Below are 12,247 nucleotides of genomic sequence, written 5' to 3' on the forward strand. Positions count from 1 at the left end.
TATTATGTGTTGGATAGTTAATGTGCAAGAGTTTAAAAAAATCTGTAAATAGTGTAAAAATGTACTATTTGTTGGAGAGTTAATGTGCATGAGTTAAAAAAAATAATGTAAATAATGTACAAATGTATTATTTGTTGGATAGTTAATGTGCATGAGTTAAAAAATACTGTAAATAATGAAAACATTATTTGTTAGATAGTTAATGTTCATGAGTTAAAAAATAATGTAAATAATGTAAACATGTAATATTTGTTGGATAATTAATGTGCATGAATTAAAAGAAATAATGTAAATAATGTAAACATGTATTATTTGTTGAATAGTTAATGTGCTTGAGTTAAAATATACTGTAAATAATGTAAAAATTTTATATTTGTTGGATAGTTAATATGCATGAGTTAAAAATAATACAAATAATGTACAAATGTATTGTTTGTTGGATAATTAATGTGCAAGAGTTAAAATATAATATGAATAATGTACAAATATAATATTTGTTGGGTAATTAATGTGCATGAGTTAAAAAAATAATGTACAAATGTATTATTTGTTGGATAGTTAATGTGCATGAGTTAAAAAATAATATAAATAATGTACAAATGTAATGTTTGTTGGATAGTTAATGTGCATGAGTTTAAAAATAATGTAAATAATGTAAACGTGTAATATGTGTTGGATAGTTAATGTGCATGAGATAAAAAATACAGTAAATAATGTAAACATTTATTATTTGTTGGATAGTTAATGTGCATGAGTTAAAAATAACATAAATAATGTACAAATGTATTATTTGTTGGATAGTTAATGTGCATGAGTTAAAAATAATATAAATAATGTACAAATGTATTATTTGTTGGATAATTAATTTGCATGAGTTAAAAAATAATGTACAAATGTATTATTTGTTGGATAGTTAATGTGCATGAGTTAAAAAATAATATAAATAATGTACAAATGTATTATTTGTTAGATAATTAATGTGCATGAGTTAAAAAAAAAACAATCTAAATAGTTTACAAATGTATTATTTGTTGGATAATTAATGTTCATGAGTTAAAAAATAATATAAATAATGTACAAATGTAATGTTTGTTGGATAGTTAATGTGCATTAGTTAAAAATAATGTAAATAATGTAAACAATTATTTGTTGTTTAGTTGATTTGCTTGAGTTGAAAAATAACAAACAATAATAATAATGGGTGGGGTGGCCGGGGGCTGGCCTTGCCGCGCTCTCCGGGGGTGGGGGGTGGGCTCGTGGGGGCCCGGTTGCCGGTGGGGCGGGGGCGGTCTTCCCGTCCGGTTGCGGGGAGTCTCTGGGTCCCTCGGGCGGGGCGTCTCGCCTTTCTGCCCGTGTGGGGTGTGGTCTCTCGCTGGCTTGGGGTCTGGCTGTCCCCTGCTTTTCTCGTGCCCTGTCCTCTGCCGGGTGCGTCTGTCTGCGGCCTGCTGCTGGCCCTTGTGGGCGGTACGGTGGGTCGGGCTCTGGGGTTCCTGTCGCTGGCCGGCTTGGCTGCGTGGGGGCGGTGGTCCCTGGTTCCCTGGGCACCACGCCTCCTGTTTGTGGGTTGGGCTCTCGGGGGTGATGGGGCCGTGCTCTGGCTCCCACGCACTCTGGGAGTCGAATGTATTGTACATGCAAATTCACATATGCTCACATACGTACATAGGTACCTACGCTCCCACATACATACACAAATACAGTACATATTTACCTACCTAATGTTCGTACATCCACACGCACATTCAATATACAAACATACACATACTGTACATATACATTCACTGTACAAACACATATACACATTCTGTACATATACATTCATTGTACAAACACATATACACATTCTGTACATATACAAGTACATATGCATACTTACACTCATGCACATAATCACGTTTCATCAAACATATATTAACGTTGTTGCCCTAGGGTAAACTGGGTGTAACACATGGCACACTGACAAAGCTTAACCTATTGTGACTATAACAATCTACAAGGTTAATGTAGGTTGCTTCTCTTTCTCCCCCTCCATTTTTCTGCATTCTTTCGTATCTCAAGTTATCATTACGTATATGTATTGTTGCATTTAAACAACTGTATTGTTGATAATAAAGGTAAATTATTGGTATTGTTCATTATCAATAGCGCTATTTCTATTGGTATTTGTATTGATCCATTTGTAGTGTAATAATGCTCATTGTCATTTCTGTATTATTTTTTATTTTTCGCTAACTGCTTATTTGCTATTACTTTTACCATCATATTTGTACATGTCATATTTGCTGATGTTGCTCTATTGTTGTTGTTGTTGTTGTTTGCTGTTGTTGTTTTTGTCTCTCTGTCTAATCCCCCTCTTGTCCCCACAATTTCCCCCTCTGTCTTCTTTTTTTTTTTCTCTTTCTATCCCCTCCTGCTCCGGCCCGGCTGCACTAAATGATAATATAAATACATTTAATAAAGTCAAATACAAATAAGGCAACAAGAGAAGTATCCTACACTTCTCTTTTGTAAAGTAAATCTGAACAGCCGACATGGGCATCTACATCAACTACCGTATTTTCCGCACTATAAGGCGCACCTAAAAACCACAATTTTTCTCAAAAGCTGACAGTGCGCCTAATAACCCGGTGCGCTTTATTACGATTCATTTTCATAAAGTTTCGGTCTCGCAACTTCGGTAAACAGCCGCCATCTTTTTTCCCGGTAGAACAGGAAGCGCTTCTTCTTCTACGCAAGCAACCGCCAAGGAAAGCACTCGCCCCCATAGAACAGGAAGCGCTTCACCCGCCCCCATAGAACAGGAAGCGCTTCACCCGCCCCCGGAAGAAGAAGAAAAAACGCGCGGATATCACCGTACGTTTCATTTCCTGTTTACATCTGTAAAGACCACAAAATGGCTCCTACAAAACGATCCGGTTCATAAAAAGACGCAATCTCTCCATCCGCACACGGATTACTACCGTATTTCACAGCAACTGAACCGCACTGTGGAACGGGAGCACGTACGGTGAATATTCGCTCCACAGGGAATGAGAAGTCATCCTTCACTGTGGTTCTAGCTTGCCATGCTAACTTCCACCCATCCAAAAGAGACCTTTCCAGCCGGCGTCATCATAAAAGCTAACTCGAAGGGATGGATGGATGAAGAAAAGATGAGCGAGTGGTTAAGGGAAGTTTACGCGAAGAGGCCGGGTGGCTTTTTTCACACAGCTCCGAAGGCGAACACACCTTCACTAAGACGGGCAGATAGCGCCGGTCGACATACGCCAACATCTGCCAGTGGATCGTAAATGCCTGGGCAGATAGTTTCGGTCACAACTGTGGTCCGAGCTTTCCGGAAGGCAGGATTCACAGAACTGCTGGACAACAGTGACACTGACTCCGGTGACTTCGACGAGACGGAACCGGCCATTTTGGATCCCGTATTCGCCCAACTTTTCAATTCGGACACCGAAGACGAAGAATTCGAAGGATTTACGAATGAAGAATAACTTCAGAAGGTGAGCGCTATGTTTATTTTGTGTGTTGTGACATTAACGTTCGAGCAACATTATGTTGCTATTGTTCTACACCATTTTGAATTTTACTATGTTTGTGATTGCACATTTGCGTACATTTTGGGACAGAGTTGTTAGAACGCTGGTTTTCAATATATTATTAAAGTTTGACTGAACTATCTGACTGTTTTTTTGACATTCACTTTAGCGCAGCGTTTTTTTGACATTCACTTTAGCGCAGCGTAGGCGCGGCTTTTAGTCCGGGGCGGCTTATTGGTGGACAAAATTATGAAATATGTAATTCATAGAAGGTGCGGCTAATAATCCGGTGCGCCTTATAGTGCGGAAAATACGGTATATGATTTGCCTGAGAAGCTGGACAGGACACAAAAAAAAAATTTTAAAAAAAGAAAAGAAAAAAAAGAAAAAAAAAAGAAAAAAAAGAAAAGAAATAATAATATAAATAATGTACAAATGTAATGTTTGTTGGATAGTTAATGTGCATTAGTTAAAAATAATGTAAATAATGTAAACAATTATTTGTTGTTTAGTTGATTTGGTATGTCAGACTTAGCCTTGTCGTGGTTTAACTCTTATCTTACTGACAGGATGCAATGCGTCTCCCATAATAATGTGACCTCGGACTATGTTAAGGTAACGTGCGGAGTCCCCCAAGGTTCGGTTCTTGGCCCTGCACTCTTTAGTATTTACATGCTGCCGCTAGGCGACATCATACGCAAATACGGTGTTAGCTTTCATTGCTATGCTGATGACACCCAACTCTACATGCCCCTAAAGCTGACCAACACGCCGGATTGTAGTCAGCTGGAGGCGAGTCTTAATGAAATTAAACAATGGATGTCCGCTAACTTCTTGCAACTCAACACTAAGAAAACGGAAATGCTGATTATCGGTCCTGCTAAACACCGACATTTATTTGATAATACCACCTTAACATTTGACAACCAAACAATTACACAAAGCGACTCAGTAAAGAATCTGGGTATTATCTTCGACCCAACTCTCTCCTTTGAGTCACACATTAAGAGTGTTACTAAAACGGCCTTCTTTCATCTCCGTAATATCGCTAAAATTCGTTCCATTTTATCCACTAGCGACGCAGAGATCATTATTCATGCGTTCGTTACGTCTCGTCTCGATTACTGTAACGTATTATTTTCGGGTCTCCCTATGTCTAGCATTAAAAGATTACAGTTGGTACAAAATGCGGCTGCTAGACTTTTGACAAGAACAAGAAAGTTTGATCATATTACGCCTATACTGGCTCACCTGCACTGGCTTCCTGTGCACTTAAGATGCGACTTTAAGGTTTTACTACTTACGTATAAAATACTACACGGTCTAGCTCCAGCCTATCTTACCGATTGTATTGTACCATATGTCCCGGCAAGAAATCTGCGTTCAAAGAACTCCGGCTTATTAGTGATTCCCAGAGCCCAAAAAAAGTCTGCGGGCTGTAGAGCGTTTTCTATTCGGGCTCCGGCACTATGGAATGCCCTCCCGGTAACAATTAGAGATGCTACCTCAGTAGAAACATTTAAGTCCCATCTCAAAACTCATTTGTATACTCTAGCCTTTGAATAGCCCCCCTTTTTTTAGACCAGTTGATCTGCCGTTTCTTTTCTTTTCTCCTCTGCTCCCCCCTATCCCTTGTGGAGGGGAAGACACACAGATCCGGTGGCCATGGATGGGGTGCTGGCTGTCCGGGGTCGGGACCCGGGGTGGACCGCTCGCCTGTATATTGGTTGGGAACATCTCTGCGCTGCTGACCCGTCTCCGCTCGGGATGGTTTCCTGCTGACCCCACTGTGGACTGGACTCTTACTGTTATGCTGGATCCACTATGGACTGGACTCTCACAATATTATGTTAGACCCACTCGACATCCATTGCATTCGGTCTCCCTAGAGGGGGGGGGTTACCCACATATGCGGTCCTCTCCAAGGTTTCTCATAGTCATTCACATCGACGTCCCACTGGGGTGAGTTTTTCCTTGCCCTTATGTGGGCTATACCGAGGATGTCGTTGTGGCTTGTGCAGCCCTTTGAGACACTTGTGATTTAGGGCTATATAAATAAAGATTGATTAATTGATTGATTGATTGTTTTTGTCTCTCTGTCTAATCCCCCTCTTGTCCCCACAATTTCCCCCTCTGTCTTCTTTTTTTTTCTCTTTCTATCCCCTCCTGCTCCGGCCCGGCTGCACTAAATGATAATATAAATACATTTAATAAAGTCAAATACAAATAAGGCAACAAGAGAAGTATCCTACACTTCTCTTTTGTAAAGTAAATCTGAACAGCCGACATGGGCAATACATCAACTATATGATTTGCCTGAGAAGCTGGACAGGACACAAAAAAAAATCTAAAAAAAAAAGAAAAGAAAAAAAGAAATAATAATATAAATAATGTACAAATGTAATGTTTGTTGGATAGTTAATGTGCATGAGTTAAAAAAATACTGTAAATAATGTAAACATTATTTGTTAGATAGTTAATGTTCATGAGTTAAAAAATAATGTAAATAATGTAAACATGTAATATTTGTTGGATAATTAATGTGCATGAATTAAAAGAAATAATGTAAATAATGTAAACATGTATTATTTGTTGAATAGTTAATGTGCTTGAGTTAAAATATACTGTAAATAATGTAAAAATGTAATATTTGTTGGATAGTTAATATGCATGAGTTAAAAATAATACAAATAATGTACAAATGTATTGTTTGTTGGATAATTAATGTGCAAGAGTTAAAATATAATATGAATAATGTACAAATATAATATTTGTTGGGTAATTAATGTGCATGAGTTAAAAAAATAATGTACAAATGTATTATTTGTTGGATAGTTAATGTGCATGAGTTAAAAAAATAATATAAATAATGTACAAATGTATTATTTGTTGGATAGTTAATGTGCCCGAGTTAAAAAATAATATAAATAATGTACCAGTACAAGAGGGTCGCACACTGACGCAATACTGCAAGCTCTTGACCAGCATGCTATAAACTGGATAACTCAAAACACATCCTCACAGTTATTCTGACTTAAAAATATAATAAAATCTATAGCAGCAAACTATTTAGTATTTGCTGTAGCTGGACGTGAAGCGACACGTAACTAATAATAATAATAATAATAATAACTGTATTATTACCGTCAATGGACTGTCACTTTGGTTGCATATCACACACTTACTCACCAAAGTCCAGGAATTGCTTGATGGAAAGCGGCGAAGGAGAGAATTTGGAGAAATGTTCGACGTGTTTCGGAATACTCGCCATGGCGGCATTTTTCATAATAAAGCGAACGAACTTCATGTTTGTGTTGATAAGAAGTTATAACCGTGATGAGACTCGACTGCTAGCTTAAATCCAGTCCCAAACTAACTTGCCCTCTAAAAGGGGCGGGACTAGCAGCAAGTAGCCAATAGGACGGCGAGTTTTTTTTATTTATCTTTTGTTTGAGCCAATAGGAGCGGAGGAGCATCGCGCGTTGTGTTTACGTCCTTCCTCAGACGTGCGACTTGTTCTACTTTTATTATGCAAGAATGCAATTTATATTTATAACACACACACAGGACGATTAATGATCATTACAAGAACAAGCAGCTCGTGTTGACGGACTTTAGCATCGGCACATTTAGCAGATCATAGACGAGCACACGTCATTCTGCATGACACGTTCTCACTTTCTTTTTGTGTCTTCTATGTTTCAACAATGACGGAACGTGTGTGTCTACACGCCAGTTCATGGCTGTGGGAAAAAAACAAACATCCAACACAATAAAAGCACTATACAACAAATGCAAGGGGAAAATGCTGCAATCACAGAAAGACTGCAGGATCAAAAGACACATGCACACACAAACCTCCAAAAACAAGTGCAACAGAGAAACGCTGCAAGTTGACAGGACAAAATTGGGGATAAGTTGGTCAAGTCATATAAAGTTAGCCAGGCTAATTCACAGGACGTTAGCCAGGATAACTAACCGGAAGTTAGCCAGGATAATTCACAGGACGTTAGCCAGGATAAGTAAGAGGAAGTTAGCCAGTTTAACTAACAGGATGTTAGCCAGGTTAACTAATGGGACGTATGCCAGGTTGATAACAAAAAGTTAGCCAGGCTAACTAACAGAAAGTTAGCCAGGATAATTCACAGGACGTTAGCCAGGATAAGTAAGAGGAAGTTAGCCAGGTTAACTAACAGGATGTTAGTCAGGTTAACTAACAGGATGTTAGTCAGGTTAATAACAAAAAGTTGGCCAAGCTAACTAACAGAAAGTTAGCCAGGATAATTCACAGGACGTTAGCCAGGATAAGTAAGAGGAAGTTAGCCAGGTTAACTAACAGGATGTTAGTCAGGTTAACTAACAGGATGTTAGCCAGGTTAATTCACAGGACGTTACCCAGGATAAGTAAGAGGAAGTTAGCCAGGTTAACTAATAGGATGTTATCCAGGTTAACTAACAGGACGTTAGCCAGGTTAATAACAAAAAGTTGGCCAGGCTAACTAACAGAAAGTTAGCCAGGATAATTCAAAGGACGTTAGCCAGGATAAGTAAGAGGAAGTTAGCCAGGTTAACTAACAGGATGTTAGTCAGGTTAACTAACAGGATGTTAGTCAGGTTAATAACAAAAAGTTGGCCAAGCTAACTAACCGGAAGTTAGCCAGGATTATTCACAGGACGTTAGCCAGGATAAGTAAGAGGAAGTTAGCCAGGTTAACTAACAGGATGTTAGTCAGGTTAATAACAAAAAGTTGGCCAAGCTAACTAACCGAAAGTTAGCCAGGATTATTCACAGGACGTTAGCCAGGATAAGTCAGAGGAAGTTAGCCAGGTTAACTAATAGGATGTTATCCAGGTTAACTAACAGGACGTTAGCCAGGTTAATAACAAAAAGTTGGCCAGGCTAACTAACAGAAAGTTAGCCAGGATAATTCACAGGACGTTAGCCAGGATAAGTAAGAGGAAGTTAGCCAGGTTAACTAACAGGATGTTAGTCAGGTTAATAACAAAAAGTTGGCCAAGCTAACTAACAGAAAGTTAGCCAGGATAATTCACAGGACGTTAGCCAGGATAAGTAAGAGGAAGTTAGCCAGGTTAACTAACAGGATGTTAGTCAGGTTAACTAACAGGATGTTAGCCAGGTTAATTCACAGGATGTTACCCAGGATAAGTAAGAGGAAGTTAGCCAGGTTAACTAATAGGATGTTATCCAGGTTAATAACAAAAAGTTGGCCAGGCTAACTAACAGAAAGTTAGCCAGGATAATTCACAGGACGTTAGCCAGGATAAGTAAGAGGAAGTTAGCCAGGTTAACTAACAGGATGTTAGTCAGGTTAACTAACAGGATGTTAGTCAGGTTAATAACAAAAAGTTGGCCAAGCTAACTAACCGGAAGTTAGCCAGGATTATTCACAGGACGTTAGCCAGGATAAGTAAGAGGAAGTTAGCCAGGTTAACTAACAGGATGTTAGTCAGGTTAATAACAAAAAGTTGGCCAAGCTAACTAACCGGAAGTTAGCCAGGATTATTCACAGGACGTTAGCCAGGATAAGTCAGAGGAAGTTAGCCAGGTTAACTAACAGGACTTTAGCCAGGTTAATAACAAAACGTTGGCCAGGCTAACTAACAGGAAGTTAACCAGTATAATTCACAGGACGTTAGCCAGGATAAGTAAGAGGAAGTTAGCCAGGTTAACTAACAGGATGTTAGTCAGGTTAATAACAAAAAGTTGGCCAAGCTAACTAACCGGAAGTTAGCCAGGATTATTCACAGGACGTTAGCCAGGATAAGTAAGAGGAAGTTAGCCAGGTTAACTAACAGGATGTTAGTCAGGTTAATAACAAAAAGTTGGCCACGCTAACTAACCGGAAGTTAGCCAGGATTATTCACAGGACGTTAGCCAGGATAAGTAAGAGGAAGTTAGCCAGGTTAACTAACAGGACTTTAGCCAGGTTAATAACAAAACGTTGGCCAGGCTAACTAACAGGAAGTTAACCAGTATAATTCACAGGACGTTAGCCAGGATAAGTAAGAGGAAGTTAGCCAGGTTAACTAACAGGATGTTAGTCAGGTTAATAACAAAAAGTTGGCCAAGCTAACTAACCGGAAGTTAGCCAGGATTATTCACAGGACGTTAGCCAGGATAAGTAAGAGGAAGTTAGCCAGGTTAACTAACAGGATGTTAGTCAGGTTAATAACAAAAAGTTGGCCAAGCTAACTAACCGGAAGTTAGCCAGGATTATTCACAGGACGTTAGCCAGGATAAGTAAGAGGAAGTTAGCCAGGTTAATTAACAGGACTTTAGCCAGGTTAATAACAAAACATTGGCCAGGCTAACTAACAGGAAGTTAACCAGTATAATTCACAGGACGTTAGCCAGGATAAGTAAGAGGAAGTTAGCCAAGTTAACTAACAGGATGTAAGCCAGGCTAACTAACAGGACGTCAGCCAGGTTAATAACAAAAACTTGGCCAGGATACCTTTCAGGACGTTAGACATGATAACTAAAAAGAAGGTAGCCAGGTTAACTAGCAGAATGTTGGCCAGGGTAAATCACAGGAAGTTAGCCAGGTTAACTAACAGGACGTTAATTAGGATAACTAAGAGAATGTTAGCCAGCAAAATTCACAGGACGTTAGCCAGGATAATTAACAGGACATTAGCCAGGATAATTAACAGACATTAAAACAAGGTTGATAACAAAAAGTTGTGCAGGCTAACTTACAGGACGTTAGCTAGGATAACTATCAGGAAGTTAGCCAGGTTAACTAATTGGACGTTAGCCAGGTTAACTAACAGGACGTTAGCCAGGTTGATAACAAGAAGTTGGCCAGGCTAACTTACAGGACGTTAACCAGGCTAACTTACAAGACGTTAGCCAGGTTAACTAACATAATGTTAACCAGGCTAACTAACATATTGTTAGCGAGGCTAACTAACAGGATGTTAGCCAGGATAATTCACGGGACGTTAGCCAGGATAAGTAAGAGGAAGTTAGCCATATTAACTAACAGGATGTTAGCCAAGTTAACTAACAGGATGTTACCCAAGTTAACTAACAGGACGATTGCCAGGTTAATAACAAAAAGTTGGCCAGGCTAACTATCAGGAAGTTAGCCAGGATAATTAACAGGACGTTAGCCAGGATAAGTAAGAGGAAGTTAGCCAGGTTAACTAACAGGATGTTAGCCAGGTTAACTAACAGGACATTAGCCAGGATAACCAACAGAATGTTATCCAGGCTAATTCACAAGACGTTAGCCAGGATAACTAACACGACGTTAACAAGGTTAATAACAAAGAGTTGACCAGGCTAACTTACAGGACGTTAGCCAGGATAACTAACAGGAAGTTAGCCGGATTAACTAACAGGACGTTAGCCAAAATAACTAACAGGAAGTTAGCCAGGTCAACTAACAGGACGTTAACCAGGTTAACCAACCGAATGTTATCCAGGCTGATTCAGAAGACGTTAGCCAGGATAACTAACAGGAAGTTAGCCAGATTAACTAACAGGACGTTAGCTAGGATAACTAACAGGAAGTTAGCCAGTTTAACTAACAGAATGTTAGCCCGGCTAATTGACCGGATGTTAGCCAGGATAACTAACAGAACATTAGCCAGGTAAATAACAAAAAGTTGGCCAGGATACCTTGCAGGACGTTAGCCATGATAACTAAAAGGAAGTTAGCCAGGTTAAATAGCAGAATATTAGCCAGGCTAAATCACAGGGCGTTAGCCAGGATAACTAACAGGACGTTAGCCAGGATAACTAACAGAATGTTAGCCAGGCTAATTCACAGGAAGTTAGCTAAGTTAACTAACAGGATGTTAGCCAGGTTAACTAACAGGACGTTAGCCAGGATGATCAACAGAATGTTACCTAGGCTAATTCACAAGACGTTAGCCAGAATAACTAGCAGGATGTTAACAAGGTTAATAACAAAAAGTTGGCTAGGCTAACTTACAGGACGTTAGCCAGAATAACTAACAGGAAGTTAGCCAGGTTAACTAATAGGACGTTAGCCAGGTTAACTAACAGGACGTTAGCCAGGTTGATAACAAGAAGTTGGCCAGGCTAACTTACAGGACGTTAGCCATAATCATTCACAGGTGGTTAGCCAGGTTAATAACAAGAAGTTGGCCAGGCTAATTCACAGGGCGTTAGCCAGGCTAACTTACAGGACGTTAGCCAGGTTGATAACAAGAAGTTGGCCAGGCTAATTCACAGGGCGTTAGCCAGACTAACTTACAGGACGTTAGCCAGGTTAACTAACAGAATGTTAGCCAGGCTAACTAACAGGATGTTAGCCAGGATAATGAACAGGAAGTTAGCCAGGCTAATTCACAGGATGTTAAGCCAGGCTAACTAACAGGAAGTTAACCAGGCTAATTCACAGGAAGTTAGCCAGGCTAATTCACAGAATGTTAAGCCAGGCTAATTATCCGGAAGTTAGCCACGCCAATTCACAGGATGTTAAGCCAGGCTAACTAACAGGAAGTTAACCAGGCTAACTAACAGAATGTTAGCCAGGCTAATTAACAGGAAGTTCGCCAGGCTAACTAGCCGGATGTCAAGCCAAGCTAACTAGCAGAATATTAGCAAGGCTAACTAACAGAATGTTAGCCAGGCTAATTAAAAGGAAGTTGGCCAGGCTAACCAGCCGGATGTTAAGCCAAGCTAACTAACAGGAAGTTGGCCAGGCTAACTAGCC

General features: G+C 39.6%; 1 protein-coding gene across 1 annotated transcript in view; it reads right to left on the minus strand.

Annotated features, from left to right (window-relative positions):
* The window catches only part of pdk2a (pyruvate dehydrogenase kinase 2a), a 28,901-nt gene extending 21,863 nt beyond the window's left edge, over nt 1-7,038 (minus strand). The window contains exon 1 of the mRNA XM_061931956.1: nt 6,726-7,038. Coding sequence (XP_061787940.1) covers nt 6,726-6,843 — 118 coding nt within the window. The 5' untranslated portion in view covers nt 6,844-7,038. The remainder of the gene's footprint in view (nt 1-6,725) is intronic.
* Nucleotides 7,039-12,247: the final 5,209 nt, after the last annotated feature.

The sequence above is a fragment of the Nerophis lumbriciformis genome, linkage group LG39, assembly GCF_033978685.3.
Source record: "Nerophis lumbriciformis linkage group LG39, RoL_Nlum_v2.1, whole genome shotgun sequence".
NCBI lineage: Eukaryota > Metazoa > Chordata > Actinopteri > Syngnathiformes > Syngnathidae > Nerophis > Nerophis lumbriciformis.